Consider the following 22,765-nt stretch of genomic DNA (forward strand, 5'->3'; position numbering starts at 1 on the left):
ATTCCATTAGCCTCCTAATTGGTCCTTGACTCATATCTTTCACATTTCTAATCCATCTTCTAAACAGCTGCCAAGTTCACTCCTCTATTCAATAAACTCCAGTGGTATCTTGTTGAATAAAACTTTTTGGACATTTAAAGCCTCCTTCACAATCTCACTCCAATCTACCTTCATAGTCTTTATACTCTACTCAACTTCCCACATTCTACAATCCAAGCCAGACTGGTCTTCTTGCTATTATTCATATACTCCATCTCCCATCTCTGAGTTTGTATGTGACTTTTCTAGGTCTGGAATATACACCCTCCTCACCTCCACTTCCTAGAAGAACCCCTAGTTTCCTTCAAAGTTCAGCTTAAATGCCATCTTCTATATAAGACCTTTTCTGATCCCAACTCCCACTATCTCTCCGTCCTCGTATTTATTTATTTATTTTGTGTGTACTTATATATGTACATGTTATCTCCATTGACAGAATATTAGCTCCTTCAGGGCAGAGACTGCTTCTTTTCTGTGTTTGTATCTCTATCACTTAGCATAGTAAGTAGCTTAATACTCACTGATTGACTGGCAAGGGCTGACCTGACTGAGATCTAAGACACTACGAAAGTAATTTCTCTCTTTAAGTGCAACATTTCTAAGATTATATGTACAGCAGGGAGAGAAACTGGAAAACCATGTAGTACAGCTTCCTTATTTTGACAGGTGAGGAAACTGAGGCCCAGAGAAATTAAGTGACATACTAAGGGTTATACAGATGGGGGAAAACTGCAATTTGAACTGAAGCTCTCTGACTCCAAACCTAAATCTCCTTCTGTCTTACCATCAGTGTCCTACCAAAGGGAATTTATAATCATCCATCAATCCTCATTTGTTTACACACTTTGCCAAACAGTGCATTTGATTCTGTTTGCTAAAACAAAAACAAACCTGGATATTGGAACTTTCCATCCTGAAAAAAAAAAGACTTTCTGTCAAATAAAAATATCATTAATTTCACCAATTTTATGTAATTTGAATAACAAAATTACTGATGACCAACTTCTTACATATATTACAATAGTTATATAATTATTCTCCCTTTCATCTCACCTACCCATCTTTATGAAGAAAAGACATTTAAAAAATCTCTGAAAAATTAAGACTGAGGTGATTTATTAATCTTGTTAAGAACTCTGATACAAAGCACAGTAAAAGACCACAGATCAGTAAATAAAAAGTGGCTTTTGGCCACTTTACAAGTGCTGCTACAGTAGTACTACCATTAAAACAGATTCATTCACCAATTTGAACAAGGTAGTCAAAACAGTAAAAGAAAAGTTTTGTTTACTTTTCTGTTTTAAAAGTTTAATAAAGGTGACTTAAATACTACCAATCTTCAAAAAGGATTTTTAAAAATTACAAGAAATGCAATGAGATTCAGAGAGTAGGTCATTAGGATTTGAAAGCAAGACATGGTTGCTATTCCACTGAAAACTTTCCTTTGAATGGTATGAATTTGCAAAGTAGCAGACTGAATTATAGGCCTTGAGTCACTTAAATTTATATAGGTTATTAGCATTGTCTGTAAATATACAATATAAACAAAATTGTACATACATGGCATATTAGCTTTGTTCTCCAAAACAGCAGGCAACATTATCTAAAGACATCTGCCTGACAAAACAAAAAGGCACATCTGAAAAAGATTCATGCTAAAGATACACAGGCTTTATACCCTCCCTTCCCACCCCCCACAATGGGCTGGGTAATCTTTGTTTACATTCTGCCAAAACAATAAAAACAGTGCATTCTGATATCTTTGTTTTGATTTTCATTCCATTTTTCTTTTTAGTCATCAACAGCAAAAATGGCATTTAAGACATGACATTCAAGAGCTTGAGAACGCAACTTTCCTAGATATAGATAAAACTAGAAAGTGAGTAGCCAAAAAATTTAAAAAGGAGAAACACTACATCCCTACACTTGTGTAAATTCATTTTCTTAAAAAGGCCTCTAGAAGTCAAATTTGAAAAATTCCATAAATGCACTGTCTCTTTCCAGTGCAAACAATGGTTAAACTAATTTAATGTAAATACATTGCAAAATACAGATTTTTTATACTGGCCTAATCACTGGTAGCACTGAGGATCCAACACACAGTAATACTGCTATCACCTGAGGGCGATGCTGAAGGACTTGTGTGCTTTAAAACAATTTTATTTCCCCAATTTTTAAAAGCTTATTTCATCAGGAAGCAATTGTATAAGAGAATCACTTGCAAAACTACTAAAATATCTTGCCTTATTTTGAATAAATAAAAAAGGAACTTTACAAATACTATTCCAGTGTCAATGACTAAATATGGCTAAGGTCACTGAGGAGTTTCTGCATTTTCTAACAATGACAATCTGTACATAGGAGGTTGACAAAGATCTCTTTTGTAAGTCTTTGGTGGCAGTTTTGGTAAGTGAGGGCTTGAATTCTGTCTTGGTGGGATAGGGGGAGCTTGAGAATGAGCAAGATTATTTTGACTAGAACTGAGCACGCAGCGACGTGGCACCCTTGGAGAGGGTGTGCTTGGAGGAGTATTCGGTGAGTTTGGACATGTACTGGCTTCCCGGAACCAATCCGGATCTCTGTGAGTATGTCCCATTGGTGGTGGCTGAAGATTAAACGGATAGTTTATGAAATGTTCGGGAGGCCGAAGGGGTACAGGTGGAGGAGTCTCAGGAAGAGGGTCTCGTGGAGGTGGTGGTGGTGGGCTAGGCAAAGGCCCTTCAAATGGACCACTGTAAGCAGGAACTCGAGGTCTTATCTTTGGAGGTGGTGGCTGCCTTGGTGGAATAGCAGGAGGATCATCATCATATTTCAAGTTTCCCTTAAAAGTTAAAAAAAAAAAGCCAAACTGATAAACCATACCATTCATTTGTAAAGTCATTATATTTGTTGATTAGAGTATTAATGATATCTTTACTATACAGGGAAAAAAAACTTGAAAAGATAATTTCTATTATGTCTCAAAAATTAAAATGTAATAGAATGTGGTTTTATCCAATGAAATCACAGGTCTGGACTTCCAGTCATTTCCTAGCCTTCCTTCCCCTTCCCAAAATGTGGTTTAAACATCAGATTTATGATTACCCTTCAGGATAAAAATAACAGATTTTACTATGTGGCATTACAAATCTTGAAATATATAGCTTTATGTCCAACTATATTGACTTATGTATGATGACTGTGAATTAATGTGAATTTAGTTCTAGGTAACTATTATCACAGAACCAGCACATGAATAAACATAATACACAGAATTCAAGAAAAGGAAAGGGTCTTAAGAGATGACAAAATCCAGGGTTATCTCCGTTATCATGAATTGAGATTTTGAGATTTTTTAAATTTATAATTCAAGCCTTCTTTATTTCTCTAACCTAGAGGAGGAACATCCTCTTGGGAGTCAGGGGATTGTCAGCTGGAATAACCAATTGTAGCCAATGAACTCTGCAGAAGTGAGTAAGTCTTCAGACATGTCTGGGAAGGGAGCTGGGTTGTGCCTGGCAATTCTGGTGGAGGGTGAGGAGGGGCACATATGAATACTGGTTCTCAGCCAAACTCAAAGACTTTAAACTTACAACCAACAGATTCTAAGGGTTAATAAAAAAAAATTCAAAGCCATAACTGACAATATACAAAGAGTCGGGCAGTCTGTCGACAGACATTTATTATGCACTGACTATATGTGAGGCATTGTGCTAAGCACTGGGGATAAACAGTGAAAGGCAAAAACATTGCCCTTGCCCTCAAGGAGCTCATATTCTAAGGGGGGAGGACATATGCAAAAAAATATGTACATACAAGATACACATAGGATAAATTGGAGGTAGTTTCAAAGGAAAGGCACTAGTAGTGGGGAGAAGAAAAGACCTCTTGTAGAAGATGTCGTTTGAGCTCAGTCTCAAAGGAAGCCAGAGATAAGGACAGAGAGCATTCCAGGTATGAGGGACAGTCAGAGAAAAGGTACGAAAACAAAAATGAAATCTTGAGGAGCTTATGTCTTATTGGGGAAATAACTATATACACAAAATACAAAAAGAATATATATAAAGTAAATATTTCTGAAGCAGAGCTTATAGCTGAAGGGATTAGGAACCAGCTCATGTAACAGTGGAGTCAAACTCAAATAGAAATGGGTGCCATTAATCCATACATAAGCACTCTTATGGTCACATGTTGAGTTAGTTTTGAAAGGTAATATTATCTATGTTTTATTGTATTTTTATTTATTTTGTTACATCTATTTCCCAATTACAGTTTAATCTGGTTCACGTGGCATTAGGGATTACCATGGGCTATATGTGGCCCATGAGCCAAGTGTCTGATACCTCTGATAGAGTAAATGATAACTGAGCAGAGTTTTGAAAGAAACAAAAGAGGTGAGGTAGGGATGCAGTCTAGGAATAAGGGGCCCCTGCAAAGACACAGAGCTGGGAAATGGAAGAAAAATAGCCAAAAGCCTACCTTGGCTGTCCAATGAGTTGCAAAGATCAGGTGGGGCTAAGTTCCAAAGGGCTTTAGAAGCTAGAGTCTCTGGGGTTTATGGAAAGGAGGAGTGCTATGGTTAAACCTACATTTTAGGAGAGATGAGAGATCTGAGGCAGGGAGAATGATAAGAAAGTTATTGCAAGAGTCCAATAGTAAGGAGGCCTTGAACCACAGTGGTGGCAATGTTAGTAAGAAGAAGGGAAAAGATGCAAGAAATATTGTGGAGGAAGTACCAACCAAATTTGCCAATTGGATGAATATGTGGGTGGATAAAAATGAGGAATTGAAGATGACACCAAGGTTTTGTTGGACAAATGATGATACCCTTAAAAGAGGAGTACCTTTAAAAGAAAAAGGGAAGCTTGGAAGTGGGGTAGGTTTGAGAAGAAAAATAATGAGTTCTAATTTGGACTTGCTGAGTTTAAGATTATCGGTGCTGTCGAGCCTGTCTTCTTTTGGCATATCCAGTTTGAAATATCCAATGGGCAACTGGAGATGTCAGACTGAAGCTCAGGAGATAGGCAAAGGCTAGATATATAGTTTTCAGAGTCATTTTCACAGAGATGATAACTGAATCCACAGTAGTTGATGGTACCAGCTGCCATAAAATATAGACTTACCACTTTAGCTTCTAAAGCCTCTCATAAGCTAGCCCAAATCGACCTTTTTCAACTTTATGCAATACACCCCCTTCCCATACTCTACACCAAGCTGGCATAAAGAATAAGAATACAGAGAAATAACAGAATAGGATCCAGGACAGAGCTTGTGGCTATACCCTCAGTTTTGGACATGAAATTGATGGTGAACCAGGAAAGGAGCTGAGAAAAAAAAAAATAAAACAAGTTAAAAAAAAAAAGAAGACTGAGAAAGGTAGGAAGAGAGCCAATAGAGCATGAATAGCCAGAGAGGACAAAGTTATACAGGAAGAGATGATCAACTGGGTCAAATGTTGCAGAGGTGTCAAAAAAGGATTAGAAGTGAAAAAAGGACATCAGATTTGGCAAGTAAGAAACCACTGGTAACTTTGGAGAGAGGAGTTCTTACCTGAGCGATGAAGATAGAAGCCAAATTGCAGAGTTGAAAAGTGAGTGAGGGGAAGGAGAGGAAGTGAAAACAACAGTTATAGATAGCTTTTTCTAGCATTCTGTCTTTGACAGGGAAGAGAGACAGAAGAGGGTAGCTTGAGGGCAGAGAATGGTCTAGCAAAGGTTTGTGATTTTGTTTTCCCTTAAGAAATTCAAGAGACTTAGGCATATTTGTAGGCAGCAGGGAGAAAAAACAGTATATACAGAGGGACTGGAGATACACATACATATACGTGTGTGTGTGTGTGTGTGTGTGTGTGTGTGAGAGAGAGAGAGAGAGAGAGAGAGAGAGAGAGACAGAGAGAGACAGAGAGAGACAGAGAGAGACAGAGAGAGAGAAGAAGAGAAGAGAAGAGAAGAGAAGAGAAGAGAAGAGAAGAGAAGAGAAGAGAAGAGAAGAGAAGAGAAGAGAAGAGAAGAGAAGAGAAGAGAAGAGAAGAGAAGAGAAGAGAAAAAAATAACTACTGTGGAGGCAATCTGCTCAAGAAAAGAAGACAGAAACAATGTTAGTTTTAGTGGGGAAAAGATTCACCTTTTCAAAACAGAGACTTAAGTAAAGAAAGAGAAAACGAGGGCTGACATCAAGGGGTTATAAGATGCTGAGATGATGCAAAGAGAGTTCATGGCAAATGGTCTCTTATTTTCTGAGTAAGTTCTGAAACAAGGTCTTCAGCTGAAAGGGAAGGAGACAGGGGATGGTATGGAAGAGAAATGGTTTCAAGAGAAAAGATAAGGTCTAGAGCAAACTCTGTATTAGCAGTGTATTGAAAACCAAAATGATGTTGAATACCTTAGAAGCTGAAACATCTTGATCAAACTTTTTACGAGGAGGAAGAGGAGGAGGAACCAGTGGTTCTTCAGTTAATTTATGTAAACTACCACATGAACTGAAGAAAGATTCTAAAAAAAGGAAAATATCAACTTAGCCACAAATAATAAGAAAAAAGCTTGAAATATATTACTATTTGTTAATGAAGATATATCAAAAGTTTTATTCACCATGATGTAAAAAATTTAGCAAATATTTACACAATTTAAAATAGTGCTATGTAACACTGATTATAAATTTAAGAGACTGTCATTTTCTCACAATAAATTATATCCAAAAAGCCCTTCAATAATGGAGACATCAGATTCTTCCCAGAAAATGAGTATTATTTCCAGGGTTCTTGGGTTCATTTTTTGCCTATCAGTCACTACCATTGGGTAGAGGGTAGTGGTACTGCACAGGTACCTCTAAAATATCTGGAGGACAGTGAGTTTCCAAATACACCAACTGGTCTCAGAAGAGATTTCCCTATAGAAACAATGTCATAAATGGTGATGAGGTTATAAATGGTAAATTGTTACTACATTTAAGCTACAATTATATGATCCCAATTAAATAAGCATTTGTGGACAAATGAGATAAAACTTAACCACCATTTAAAATGTTGTTTCTGCTGTGGATAAACATATTCTGAGTTACAAAACAACCAATTTATAAATGAACACTAGAATGTATTTATGAATTAAGCATATGTTGGTACTTTGACAGTTCTCATACACGTTAATATTCCCTTCACCAATGCAGACTGCAAACGATCCAGTCCTTCTTATTCTGTAAAATTTTTTTCCATGTCCTTCCATAAGTGTTCCAAAGAGGATATACCTGATGTGGTACCTCTAGGACACATTTTATTGGCACCAGTACACAATTCCAGCTAGCCATCTGTTTTTCCTTTCACTGGCTAACCACCTGGCCCATTTTCCTTTCTAATCTTATATTTCCTTGTGGATATGTTTGATTCTACTTTCATGCAACTCATAGTTGATATAATCCTAGGAAAATTTATCATAAACATAAAATCTATCAGTACATGAATGGTGTACAGGTAGTTGTGTGCAATGAGTCTACATTCATTTTTTACTTGTTTTTCTATACATATTTGAACTACATTTTATTTTTTAAAACTTTCAAATACAAATATTATAATCCAAATGAATAGATTTCTTTCACTGATTTAACCTTTTAGAGTATGTAAAACCATATTTTAAATATGAAAATCTTTAGATTACTCAAGAATATGGCAGAAGTATGAGCATGTATATACTCACTTGAATGTGGTAAGACCACTGGGGCAAAGATGCTGTTGCTTCCTGTTAGAATGAGGAAAAAAAATTGAAAACAGAAAAAGAGATATATCTTTAGGGAGTTTAATATATCAAATGAACAACAGACATCAAAAAGCATTTATTCAGGACTTATAACATGCTAGACACTATGCTAAGCACTGAAGATATGAAAACAAAAATGTGTTCACATTCTAGTGGAGAGACAAGTTACACAAACACAATGCATATATGTGTTTGTGTGTGTGTGCGCGCACGCGCGCATACACATATATGCCTACGTAATCCACATGTATGTCATGCATACACATGTGTGTGAGAGCACATGTGTGTGCACATGTGCATGTGACCATGTACCCACATGCATGTGGTTACATGCACATGCATGTGGTTACATTCATGCGCATGCACACGCACAAAATAAAGACAAGGCAATTTTTGAGGGGGAATCAAGAAAGGCATCAAAATAGAAGCTGGGATTGAAGGAAACAACAAAGGGGATGAGAAGAGGAGGGGGAGTCATCCCAGGTATCCAGGGAATAGCAATGTGCACAGGCACAGAGATGAGAGTTTGTATATGATCAATAGTAAAAATTCTCGGATGGTCAGAGCTTAAAGCATGTAAAGAGGAGTAATGTGCCTTATGTGGAATGCTTTGAATGACAAAGGAGATTATTTGCTCTAGAGGTGACAGGGAGTTTACTAAGTGGGAGAGACATGGTCAGACATAATTTAGGAAAATAACTTGGCAAGTGTGTGGAGGACAGCTTAGAGAATGGAAAGACTTGAGGGAGAGAAATCAATTAATTAGGACACTATTTCAATAGTCCAGGTGAAAGGTGATAAGGGCAACAACTATCCCATTCACTATAGCAACTGTTCCAATTCTTCTCTCCTCAACCATTCCAAGGCAATCCTTCCCCCAGTCTTTTAGCTTAGAAACTTGTGTCATATCTCACCAAAAAAAACTGAGGTCATTCATTGCTAGCTCCCTCTTCTCTCCTCATCCTCATTTTACATTCCTCTAATAAAAAGGTTCTTATCCTGGGGTCTGTGAATCTGTTTTTAAATGTTTTGATAATTGTATTTTAATGTAATTAGTTCCCTTTGTAGTTCTATTTATTTATTATGGGGGTCTGGCACAGGTACTGAGTGTCTTAGATGGCCTCTCCAAATCAAGAAGTAAGGGAGTCTGCTTGTAGGAGAGTCATGAAGATGTGTAAGGAGAGTGAAGTACGCACAGAAACTAGTTCTGGTAGGCTTATTATGTGGCAAATGGGAAACTCTGGCTATGGAAACATTCAAAAGGAATTAGCTGCCTTCTGTCACCTTTCTTCACTCATTCTTGGGGAATCTCTATTCCTCCTTCATTCACGGCATCCAATGAAAGGCAATGTTATAAAGGGAGACGCCTTGGGCTTTTCCTCTTTCTGAGGCCATATAGCCCTGTGAAAAACCTCTGTGTTTGTTCATCTAGAAACTAGAGTTTCTGATCTGGTGAGTTTTGAAAGGCTGGGAGAACATTCCAGTTTCGGTTTGCAGCTAGTACGTCATTAATGTTCTAAGGAGCATGGAGATTCAGCCCCTGGGGAACTGACGTAAGGACTCAACTGGAAGTTATGCCACATATGCATGTGAACTTGGTGGAACCAAAGTTATGGAAGAATTGTGTTAAGAGTAAGCCTGCTCAGCAGATTTCAGAAAAACCTGGAAAGATTTACATGAACTGAGGCTGAGTAAAGTGAACAGAACCAGAAGAACATTGTATACAGTAACAGCAACATTGTGCATTGACCAACTCTGATAGACTTAGCTATTCTGAGCGATACAATGATCCAAGACAATTCCAACAGACTCATGATGGAAAATGCTATCCACATCCAGAGAAAGAGCTTTGGAGTGAGAATGCAGATCGAAGCATACTATTTTCACTTTTTTTTCCTTTCTCGTGGTTTTTCCCTTTTCTTCTAATTCTTCTTTCACCACAACATGACTAATGTGGAAATGTTTAACATGACTGTACATGTATAACCCATATCAGATTGCTTGCTGTCTTGGGGAGAGAGGAGGGAAGGGAGGAAGAAAAATTTGGAACTCAAAATCTTACAAAAATGGATGTTGAAAACTATCTTTGCAAGTAATGGGAAAAAAATAAAAGTGAAAATTAAGTGGAAAAAAAAAAGAGTAAGCCTGCTCTTCTGAAAGTGGTGCAGGGGAGAATATGTCCCTGAGATGCTGGAGGGAAATTTTTGTTCTTATTATATGTTCAAAATAAATACTCCTCTCTAAAAGTTAATTGATGGCTAAATGAAACCGGGGTGCTGCTCACTAGTACTTAAAAATAAGGGGAACATAGCCAGGGGGGACTTAAGCCAATGGCATTATAGGAGCAATACCCTTCTTCCTGGGAAGTACTCAGGGTGCCTTAGAACCCTAAGGGGCAGATGTGACTAGCCTAGCTCTGGGAGAGTAAGCCAGAACATAATTGTTATATATTCCATTTTATGCATTTAAAAATATTATTCTGAGAAGGGATCCATAGGCTTCACCAGACTGTCAAAGGGGATCATACACAAAAAAGGTTAAGAACCTCTGCTCTAATATTAATACTCAATTAACTCCTGCTTCACTTCACCCTCTGATGAAGAGGTGGCCCTTCTCCTGGCCAAGACCAATCCCCCTATATGTACCCTTGATCCCATCCCCTCCTTTAGCACACTGACTCTACTATCATCTTCATTCTCTAGTCTTCTGTCTTTCCCTATCCACTGGTTTCTTCCCTGCTGCTTACAATTGTGCCCAACGTTCCCCTATCCTTTAAAAAGAGTCTCACTAGAAGCTATGATTTCCACCATCTATCATTCTATTTCTGTCCTCTCCTTCTCAGCTAAAGGCCTTGAAAAAGTCTTATTTATTTGGTGCCTCCATTCTCTCTCTTCTCACTCTCTATACCATACCCAAGGAGAGCAACACGAAGGCCCCATGAAGGAGAGAAAAAGGACTTTCAGGAGCTGTGAGTTTCCCCCTTTTCCACATGCTCTAAGTTTGAGATCACTTTCCTCTGGACTTTGTCCATACTTGTGAGAGAGTATGTACTCACTTTGGGGATATTTTATACCAACCATTTTTTACTATACCACCTTAGTAAACACATTTCTAAAAGTTAATGAAGTCTCACTAATTGATATCATTACAAACCGGATGTCATGTAGGCATTCCAAACTCAACATCATTGAGAAATAACTATGATTATTTACTTTCCACCCCCATCCCCCCTCTCAAAAAAAAAACCAAACAACCACCCTTCTGCTGAACTTCCCTTTTACCATTTAGGGGCCCACCTTGCTCTTAACCTAGGTTCACTACCTCAGTGTCTTCCTTGACTCTTCACTTTCCCCTATCCCACATATCCAATCAGTTGCCAAATCTTGTCCTTTCTTTTTCCACATCTCTCATATCTGCCTCATTCTCCCCACTCACATAACTACCACCCTAGTTCAAGTTCTTTTTACTTTTAAATTGGAACACTGCAATAAATGTCTAATTGTCTCTTTTCTCAATTCTCTCTCCACTCCAACCCATCTACCACAAAGGTGCCATGGTAATTTTCCTAAAGCAATAAACTTCAGTGTCTCTCTGTTACTCCCAGGATCAAATATAAAATCCTATGTTTTGCTTTTAAAGTCCTTCACCACCTGGCCTTTTCCCTACCTTTACAGTCCTCATGCATTATTCCTGTCCATACCCTCTACAGTTTAGCCATATTCTTCTCCTTGTGGTTCTTCACACATGACACTCCATCTTGGTGTCTTTGGACTGGCTGTCCCTCATGCCTGGAATGTATTCTCTGCTTACTGCTCTAAAGCTTCCTTTAGGACTCAGCTCAGATGCAACCTTCTGCAGAAGATCAATGTCCCCAGTAGCACAGAGTACATCCCTTACCTTCCATCTACTCTGGATGTATTTTATATGTATCTATTGTCTTTGCAATTTTAATGTGATCTTAATTTCTTGCAGGGATTATTTTTGCTTTTTGTTTGTATTCTCAGTATTTAGTACAGTGCCTAGTATAGTAACTGCTAAATAAATCGTTAATTAACTGACTGAACTAAGGCAGTGGCTTCCTGTATAAAGAGAGATTTATTTGAAAGATTGTGTAAAGGCATTAAATAGCAAAACTTGGCAAGAGACTGGATATGTGGGGTGAGTGAGAGTAAGGAGCTGAGTATGCAATGGAGTTGTCAACCTGGATAACTGAGGTGATGGTTAGTCCTTTAACAGTAATAGGGAAGTTCAGCAGAGGGGTGGGTTTAGTTGGGGGAGAGACAATGAATTCTGTTTTGAACATGTTGAGTTTGATATGCATAGGGTATATCCAGTTTATAATGTTCACTAAGCAATTGGTGATGTGGGATTAGAGCTCAGGAGAGACTATAAGACAGGACATATAGATCTAGGAACAGATAATTCGACTCATTAAAGCTGATGAGGTTACCAAATGGAGAAAAGAACAGGATCTAAGAAGTGCTCTGGAGTATAACCACAGTTAAGGAGTATAATATAGATACTTCACTTTTATATTATATATATATAGTAATTTATGTAAATTTTAGACAAATAATGTACTAAATTATAAGATTAGCTCAAACTACATTGAAATTTTATAAGATATTTTCATAAACATTTGATTTTCTCGATTTAAATTTTCTAAAATGCATAAACTTAATTACCCAAGCAAGTTTTCCACTCTTGTAATAATTACTAACTTTTAACATTCTGATTCTACTTTTCAAAACACTATATTCACCTTTTAGTTTCTAAATAAAATAGAATATGTAAAGTCATTGGTAAAAGAATCTTTTTCCAAGCATCTGTTATCAATACTTACCATAAGAACTGTTAAGATCTATATCTAAAAATACACTGAGGTCTGAAGAAGCAGAGACTGGTGGAGTAGATGGTGTGTTTGGAGAGGTTGGTGCTGATGCTGCTGATTCATGCTCAGCCTCATTTATCCGACTGAAGCTTATTTTACATGGTTCTCTTTCTAATGGTGTTGGGTGACCTCGTAAAGTGCCTGAAGTAGAGCCATGTCTGCCAGCATGTGGTCTTATACCAGGAGATTTTAAGGAGAAAGTTGTTTTCCTAGGCTAGGAAAAGCAAACATAATTAATATTACAAAGTACTTATTTTTCAAAAAATAAACAGCATAAAAAAATGAGTTGAGACAATACTACTATCCTAACTTGAAGACAATGTAATACTACATTTGAAATTTCTCTCAATGCCCTTAGTTGAAATTCAATGTGGGACTGAATATAAAGCTGTCATATTTTTCACCTCACCAAAATAAAATTCTCTCAAGTTCCATGAACAACATTGCTTTCACACTATTAGCTCTCGAACCTAAGTTTCTCCTTAACATCATCTAAATGTACAAGTGCAAGATGGGGGAAACATAGTTTTATAGTAGTTCATGTGGGAAAAAACCTAATGGAATGAATTTATTAAGCATTTATCACCTGTCAAGGACTGTTCTAAACTGCAGGATTACCAACACAAGTCACTTCTCACACTCGAAGAACTTACATTTTAGTTGAGGGAGACAACACATATAAAGGCATGGTGGCCAGGGAATAGTATTTTGGTTTGGGAAGTCCCAGGGATGGTGAATCAATTGATATGCCCTTTCCAGAAGCACTTAATATTACCAGAACAAGAAGTGGAAAGCAAGAGAGATGGGGGCAGTAAGCTGTGTGTATCGCAGCAGATGATAAGGGGATAGCTAGAGTACAAAGTGAGATGGAATGCTTGTTGATTCATTGAAAGTGATGATAGAGCTAACATGGAAGAAATCTTTTGATATAAAAAGAGTTACATGAGAGTGCAGGATGTGGCAGAGTAGAAATAATTTTTGTTAGGCATGGAGTCAGGAAAACCCAAGTTCTAATCCAGCATCAGATACTTACTAGCTATGTGACCCTGGGCAAGTCATTTAATCTCTCTCTGCCTCAGTTTATAAAATGGGGATGATAATAATAGCACCTACCTCCCAGGGATGTTGTGAGGATCAAATGGGATATTTGTAAGGAACTTAACAAATTTTAAAGTGCTATATGAAAATTAGCTATTTTAATTGTATTCTATTACATTAATATATCAAAGGCTTTTCACCAGTTGCACTTAACTGGTTTAACTAGAGTAGTGACTGTGTCTGTATAGAGAAGGAAAAATTGTTACTATAATTTTAAAAAATGAGTCCTTCCCTTTTTTTGGAAGGATCTCTTCGGGGTATATGCCTAGGAATAGTATTGCTGGATCAAAAAGTTGACAGAGTTGAGTGATTTTTGAGTGTTGTACCAAACTGCTTTCCAATTCCAATTGGTCCAAATTATTGGACCAATTCACTGCTCCACCAGCAATGTATTTATTAGTGTGCCTTTCTTTCCATAGTTCATCCATCAACTGTCACTTTCTTTTCTTGGTTATCCTTGTCAATTTGATAGCATTGAGGTGGCAAGTTGTTTTAATTTGCATCTGTTGGGGGCAGCTAGCTGGCGCAGTGGACACAGCATCGGCCCTGAAGTCAGGAGAACCTGAGTTCAAATCCGGCCTCAGACCAAACACTTGACACTTACTAGCTGTGTGATCCTGGGCAAGTCACTTAACCCCAATCGCCTTAAAAAAAAATTAAAAATTAAAATTAAAAAATTTGCATCTGTTATTATTAGTGATTTGGAGTGTTTCTTCTTACAGTTGTTGATAGCTTGCTTCTCCTAATTTGAGAATTACATGTTCATATCCTATGTCCATTTACTGCTTGGTTGATGATTCTTGTTTTTAAATTCCCTACATCCAAGATATTTTGGATAACATCTATATCAGAAAATTTTGCTACAAATATTTCCCCCCATTTAACTGTTTCCCTTCTAATTCTAACTACATTGTTTTTAAATTTTTCAATTTTATGTAATCAAAATTATCTCTTTTATCTCCTGTAATCCTGTTTCTATCCTTTGATTGGTCAAAGCTCTTATCTAAAATTGTAAAAGTTTATCTCCTCTATTCCTCTAATTTGATTATGACATGACTTTTTATATTGTAGTATATGGTGAGATGGTGGCCTAAACCTAATTTCTATCAGACTGCTTTCCAGGTTTTCCTTGAATTGTGAATCCTTACCTAAGTAGTTGGAGTCCCTCAGTTTATCAAATACTATGCTGCTATGTTCAATTGCTTCTGCCCCTCACCTGTTCCACTGACCAATTTGTCTATTTTTTTAAAAAAATCAGTGTCATATAGCTTAAATAATTACTTCTCTATAGTGTAATTTGGGACCTGGCCTTCTTTATTCTCATTTTTTTTTTCATTATTTCCCTTGAGAGCCTTGGTCTTTTCTTCTTCTAGACGAATTTTGTTATTATTTGGTCTGCTTCCATAAATTAATGTAGATGGCCTTACAATTTTATTTTATTGGCAGAACCCAAACACCAGAAATTGAAAACTCTCCAATTATTCGTATTCATTTATGTAAAGTGTTTTGGAATTATACTCATATATACTTCTTTTATGTATCTTTATGGGTAGCATCCCTGTTATTTTAAACATTCTCTATATATCTGAAAGGATTTGCTTTTTCTCTCTTCCTTCTGAATTTGTTGGTAATATATACAAAATGCAGAGATTTGTGTAGATTTATTTTATATGCTGCTCCTTTACTGACAATGTTGTTTCAATAACTTTTTAGTTGACTCCTAAGGGTTCTCTCAGTAAACCATATCACCTCACAAAATCCTAATTTCCTTTCTTCTTTGCCTATGCTTATTCCCTCAGTTTCCTAAGGAATAGCTGGAAGTGGTACAGAGGAATGAGCACTGGCTCTAAAATCAAAGGATCCAGGTTCATGGTTGAACTCAGGCCTCTGAGATTCAGATATATGTCATTCTTTAATGAAATGATTTCATTTCGGACTCATCAGTATTCAGGATTAAGTTAAGCCTCCAATTAGTTTTTACTCCTTTCTCCAATTATTTACTAAAAATAATTTTCATTGAATTGTGATTACTAAAGGATGGATTTAATATTTCAGCTTTTCTGCATATGTTTATGAGGTTTTAATACATGGACAAAGAAAGTGCCATCTACAGCTGAAATATATAACTCCTTTCTAGTCTCATTCAGTAATCAATCCCCAAAGATCTATCATGTCTAGCTTTTCTAAAACTCTCAAGTTCTTAATTTCTTTCTTATTGTATTTTTGTTAGATTTATTTGGGACTAAATAGTTTTACTGTCTAATTCTATCCATAACTTAACTTTTCCTTAATAAATTACATGCTATGCCAACTGGCACATGTAAGTATTGATATGAATTAATTTTCTATAGTGTTTTTCAGCAGGATGTAATTTCCCTATTTATCTCTTTTAACTAAGTCTATTTTTGCTTTTGTCTTCCCCAACATCTTGATTACTACCCACAATTTTTTGAATTCAGCTGAAGCATAACATATTTTTACTTCAACCCCTTGTTTTAACTCTGTGTGAATCTTTATGTTTTAAGTGTGTTTCTTCTAAACAATCAATTATGCTTTCTAATTCATTCTGCTGCGCTTCCATTTATGGGAGCATTCATCACATTCATGGTAATATTTGTTGATTTCCTTCCATTCTCTTCTCTTATGCCTTCTCCTCTCTTTGCTCCCCTTCTCTCTTTCTATAAAGAAGAGGGTGGTGATAGAGGAGTATGCACAGCACTAGTGTTATATTCTTGATTCAATCTATTTCTACTTCCCTCTCCTCTTTCCTTGTCTTTGCCTAGACACCAATCACAGATTCTTACTCTTTCTTTTTAAACCCCTTTCATAATCCACTCTGAGGTTGAAAGGGTTTTTTGGGGAGGTATTTTCCCCTCCCTGGGTCTACATTCCTTCCTATTCTTCTCTTCCTTTTCCCAATTTCTTCTGGTTTCCCCACTGAGTTGAATGTATTTTTATGCCAAACTGTGTGAGTATATTAGTGTGTGTGTGTGTGTGTGTGTGTGTGTGTGTGTGTGTGTTTTCTATCAAGCTTTAGTTTGATGAAAATGAGGTTCAAATGACACCCATTTTCCTACTTCCTCCTTGTCTGTATGGTCTTCTTCTTGAATACCCTAATTCTATGAGGAAATAGGTTCCCTCTACCCAGCAGTGTGCTAGTAAGCGTTTAACATCTGTCTCTCAGAAAAAAAGTAATCATATGTACAACAAACTTTTAAGCTTAATCTGCACTTTCTCCATCATCATTCTCTTAAGTCTAGACAATAAACAAAATAATAAATCAAACCCTGATCTGCCAATCTCTGAGATGTAAATGTTTACACTTGAAACTTAATAGGCTCTCAGGGCTGGTGTGAGCTGCTCACCCTTCCTCCTTCTTTCCTTGATCATTGCTTGAGCAGTTTGTCAGAGAGGGCTAAGCTGTACTGCTTCTGCCTACTCTACCACCTTTGTTGTATATTTGTGAGGAACTAATTTTAAACAGACCTATGCAAGATATCCAAGCAAACTTGTCCCAAAGATAAACATGATAAAAATGGAAAGAGAACTACAAATAGAAAAAACATAGAAGAGATTTGCAAAAAACATTCCAATAAGTTGCTTTCTCCATAAAAGGTAGTGAAATCTTCACATGTAGACCCTAACATCAAGGACCTAGAGAACAGAGACAGGAAAAGAAGTTGGACAAAGTATACATAGAAGAGATCGCTACTAAAGGTGCTATTGCTGAAAATACTGAAAGACCAACATACAAGGTGTTTGAAGGAGAGGGAGCTATTAATGGCATGGAAATATTCCCAGATCTTATTAACACCAAAAAAAAAAGGGGGTAACTGAAAAAACAATAATAGTTACCACTCATAGGCCTACTGTCCCATTAGGCAGTAGGCTTGAAAGTTATATTGAACAATGGATCACAATGTTACCATATCACAATTAATTGAAAGATGAAGGGAATTTAAGATCTTGTTGTATTTACTGTTTGTTGATTGAAAAAAAAAAAGCCATCTGATTCAGCAGAAAAACAAACTGCCTTAAAGACTCTTTTACAGCAAGGTGTCTCCCATCCATACATCAAAATCATTCAGGACTCCTTGGGAAGAAATAAGAGAAATAACTCTATTCAATGACCTTGCCTCAGGCAAAGCATAAAATAGGGAGAGGCTTGCCAAAAGTATTTGCCACTATAATAGAGGAAACCCAGTGCAGAATTCTGGCTGAGGAGAGATTTCCTGTAGATGAAGATGACAAGGTCCTTCAGATGCTCTTGATTGTAGATGACATTGTGTTGATTTCATCAAGCCCCAAAATAGTGCAGAGCCTCCTGGAAGAGATCTATAATTATTCAAAGGAGTTTAGTCTGTCCATCCACATAGGAAGGGCCAAATTAACAAAGAATATCTACTGCCCAAACTTCAACAAGAATTTGGGCAGATGCCCTATAGAGCTTCTATGTATATCTAGGACAGACAGTATAGATGGACAATGAGCTAGGCTCCAAGCTGAGGGAAAGTAAGCTGGACAAATTTTAGGAAGCCACATATCTCTTTTGCTAAGCTGAAGCTTCTCATGAAAACAAAAGCCCACTTTTTCAATTCTAACACTTTACCAGTGGCTGAGAAGTCAAACACATAACTAATGAGAAATTCCAAATAACAAGAGTAAAAGACATCCTCAAGGAATTGTAGGACAGGAAGAGAAGATGGACTGAGAACATGGCAAGAGTAAGGGATGACTAGCAGTCAACCAGTTACAGAGAGGCTCTGTTGGCATCCTAGAGTCACTAGGCCTATTTCATGTAGGAGACAAGGAAAAACAGAACCACTGAACTCACTGAAATTTTATTCATCCTATTCCTTTCTATTACTGCTTATCTTCCTAGTTTCAATCTGCTTATCTTTCTCATCATTTTAGTTCCATCTCATTCCTACTTTTGATTGATTTCAACTTTACATTTTCCCTGTCTAGTAAAGTATCTTGCACAAAGTAGGCACTTAAAAGTATGTTGAATTGAATAGCATGGATTGGATTTATCACAAGGATTAAGAATTTTATTTTCCTCCTAATGATACAGAAACCATTTTGGAAATACAGTACTGTAGTTTTGCAGAACATGAAAAATGGTAATATAATTGAACAATTATTTAGGAAAGAGGCTAAAAAATATTTAATGTTCAGATAACTGAACTTACTCAGATAACTAATGAAAGTTGTGGAAATAAAAAATTTGTCAATGTAAAAAAAATCAATGTGGTACATGGTGCTTGAAGTACTTAGGACAAGCAATATTCTTATGCGGATACTAACCCCAAGGAAATGTGCAAAAGTTGTAGTTCCTAAAGAGCACACCTCAATGACTCTTAAGGATATTGCACTGGATGTTGATGTGGAGCCATAAAATATTTCAAGGATCATTTAAGCTCACAATGAAAAAAAGATCAGTTGCACCAAAGCACAAAGAAAAGTGTGGTTAACAAGGAATAATAAAACCAAGAACTGAGAAGTTATTGTTGCAAGACAGCCTAATTAATCCTCAGATGGTAACTATAGACCTTCCAAGGGCTCTGGAAGATAGAGGGATTGTTATTATTTCCTCTGTACTGGGGTACTGGAAAAATAGTGAGAAGATCTATTTAAAAAACAAAACAAAACCTCACCATACCACCACCACCAAAAACAAAAATAGCTGATAACCACTACTATGAAGAAAAAACGCTTGCCATAGGCAAGTCAGTAAAAAGACTGGAACACTAAAGATTGGAAAAGGTAATTTTTACTGATGAAATTCACTTTTTCATTCAAAACCATTAGCAAAAGAAATTCAAGTGAGCTTATAAGATCTGGAGTTTCTTCATCAAATGGGTAAATCTCAAAAATGTTTGGAGGATTTTTTACTTCCAATAGGAAGTCTTGTCCCCACTGAGTGAATGATGAACTCCGATAAATACATTAATATACTAAGAAACAAAACCATTCTAAAATTATGGATAGTCCCAAATAGAGACTGAATACTATTATATAACCTGTGGAGATAAGCAAACTTTAGTGGCCTGGGAACTTACCTGACTGAAACTCTACTGAAAATGTATATGCTATTATCAAAGGCTAGACTGAGAAAAATGGTCTACTTTTCAAAAAAAGATGTATCCTTAATGTATAAAAAAGTATCCAATATGATAAAAGTGTGGTTTGAAAATGAACTAAAGAATTTGTGTCAATTTAAATGAACTAATGAAACTAAAGAACAAAATAATCCTTGTGAATTCAATGCTAAAACACATACAAGTGATTGTGGCAAATAATTGCATATTAATAATATTTTAAAGACATACAAATTTGAAGAGTTAGGTATATAAGTAATACATTTAATTATTTTACTTTGTCCTAAGCTGCAAACTACCAAAGAGATTAATATTTTTAGAAATGGAAAATTCCTTTTTTTCTTCCAAATTTCCTCCATTTTTTTTATGAAACCTAGCATGCTATTTTATTAGCTGTAGGACACAAGTAAAAGTACTTACAAATCGAGGTGGCTGTTTACAGTTTCGGGGTTCAATTTCTTGTGATTTATTGAATAAATAATCTGTAAATTCTTTGTCTGATGCATTTCCCATAGGGTTGAGATTTTCGAAGAACCTCTGAAATAAAATATAGATATGAGTGATTTTTATGATCTTCAACATAAGCACAAATTTCATTCGTTCTTTCAAGGAAAATCCTGAAATGAAGCCCTATCCAAGACTCTCTTTATTTATTCATTTGTTTTCCTTTTTCTTTTCATTTCTTTTATTTTTCAAGTAACAACTGCCTACCTCTCAAGCAAAAGTGGTCATTAATAACAAACAAGTCTTTGGTTGAACAAACATTGCCTTGAAGACCAAGAAGAAAGCTCAAGACCAAAGATCATTTTGCCACGTTCAACAAACATCATTTTCCAAAGCTAACCCACAATAAAGATGGCAGCTATACTACTCAATGCTCTACAAGCTATAATTATAAAATAACTTGACTAATTTTATACTCAATAAAATAAAAATCAGTCTTGTTACTTTGTTAGCCCATATTTTATAAACAAGTCATTGTTTGAAATAGACTAAAAACTACTTCAATGACAGGCATTAAGAGTTTACACACAGGTATACAACTGTGTTATATGCATTTAAACACCTACCATGTGCCAAGCACTATGCTAAGCACGTGTATATGTATGTGTGTATATAGGTATGTAGGCATATATGTGTGTTAGACTAAGAAATACATACATATATTATGTATAGATACGCATGTTTGTATGTGTGTATACATACATACATATCTTATAGTATAGCACGTTAACAGTTTTGAAAGTATTTTAATTTACGTTATTCTTATTTGATCCTCATGATAACCGTCAGTAGGTTTTTTTTTAATTTGGCAGGTGAATGAAATGTAATAGAAAATATGACTTGCTCAAAGTTATAAAGCTAATGGCAAAACTATTATTTCTAATAAGCAACACTGATACCACAGCTTAAGCCTATCAGTAATAAGCAATAAATCAGGATCACAGGATCATAGATTTAGACTTAGAAGAGATCTTAGTTGATACTTAGCCCAAATCTTCATGAAACTGAGGTCCAGAGAAGTTACCTAAGTTGTATAAGGCCACACAGTAGAGCCAGGGTACAAACCTAAGTCTTCTTGTTTTTCTGAAAGAGACTACAGGTAGTTTGTGTCCCAGAGACTTGTTTGCATCACTGTTTGTAATTTACAATGTATTTACCCATAGGGAAAAATGTTATAAATGGTAGTTAAAAGTTTCTAGACTAACTAACTTGGCCCAAAATGTACTTAAAAATTAGTAATTATATTTCTTATCATAATTTAACATTGTTTCTATGGGAAAACACATTCCAACCATCAGTATAAGTTGTGAAAACCACCTCATGCCAATACAGTAGGAAGGTGATCAAGAATCTAATCTAATTCAATAAGAATTTATGAAGTCCCTCTTCTGTACAAGGCACTGTCCTAGTCTCTAAGGATATAAAGACAGAAAAGAAACAGTCCCTGATCAAGAACCTTATGTTCTACTGGGAGGATACACCATGTACACAGATAAATCGGGGTGGGGTACTAACTGAGGGAGAAGGCGAAAATGAAGAAAAGTCTCTTTGCCAGGAAAACCCCAAATAAGGTCATGAAGAGTCAGACAACTAAAAACAACTCAACAATAATCTCTGAAGAACTGATTCTTGTGATGGTACATTCTCCAAGATAACAATAATGATAATTTTGCAAAAAAGAAAGCAGGTGTCTAGGTCAATCATTACTGAGATCTTGTGAACTGAGTAGGAACTTTTGCAGAGGAGGATCCCCTTTGTACATGTAAATATTCTATAGTCAAAGACTGTCTGTATGTACTCACTAAACCAGGTTCACTAAAAAAAAAAAAGGAAGCAGTATGTACAGTGGAAAAAGAAGTCCTGGGTTCAAATTGCACTTCTGATACTTACCACCTTTGTGACCCTGGTCAAGTCACTCAACCTACTTAGGCCTAAGCTTCCTCACTTGTAAAATGACAGGGTTAAACTAAGTGATCTCTAAACTCTTCTGAGCTCTAGAACTATAATCTATGATGTTCCTGGTATGAGTGAATAGGAATGTAGGCATTCTGGTTAGTGGAAAGTTAACACATCTGCTATATATGTTACTATTTTTTTAAAAAAATTTATAATACAATAAAATCTACTTAACAGTAGAATAATACATTTAAATATTGATTCAGATAATTATATATGCACATCTTTAGGATAATTATCAAAGTCAACCATCATCATCACACTTTAGAGAAGTGCTAGTTAAAAGTTCTGACAGAATTCTAGGTAAACCAGTTTTTACTGTGTGTATATATAAACATATTAACTTCTCATAACACAAAATTTTGCTCCCTATTAAAAACAAGTAAATTTAACAATTATAATAATTCATTTATGCAGTGCTTTAAGGTTTGCAAAATGCTTTCACTGAA

General features: G+C 36.1%; 1 protein-coding gene across 1 annotated transcript in view; it reads right to left on the bottom strand.

The window, feature by feature from the left end:
- Window positions 1–1,131: 1,131 nt before the first annotated feature.
- SOS2 (SOS Ras/Rho guanine nucleotide exchange factor 2) overlaps window positions 1,132–22,765 on the bottom strand; it is a 117,356-nt gene continuing 95,722 nt past the window's right edge. Inside the window, exons 19-23 of the mRNA XM_020991309.2 lie at window positions 20,277–20,393; window positions 12,610–12,871; window positions 7,707–7,748; window positions 6,400–6,509; window positions 1,132–2,860 (exon numbers count right to left, since the gene is read on the bottom strand). Of these exons, the coding sequence (XP_020846968.1) occupies window positions 2,354–2,860; window positions 6,400–6,509; window positions 7,707–7,748; window positions 12,610–12,871; window positions 20,277–20,393 (1,038 nt within the window). The 3' untranslated portion in view covers window positions 1,132–2,353. The remainder of the gene's footprint in view (window positions 2,861–6,399; window positions 6,510–7,706; window positions 7,749–12,609; window positions 12,872–20,276; window positions 20,394–22,765) is intronic.

The sequence above is a fragment of the Phascolarctos cinereus genome, unplaced genomic scaffold (assembly GCF_003287225.1).
Source record: "Phascolarctos cinereus isolate Bilbo 61053 unplaced genomic scaffold, phaCin_HiC Scaffold_2;HRSCAF=192, whole genome shotgun sequence".
Classification (NCBI taxonomy): Eukaryota; Metazoa; Chordata; class Mammalia; order Diprotodontia; family Phascolarctidae; genus Phascolarctos; species Phascolarctos cinereus.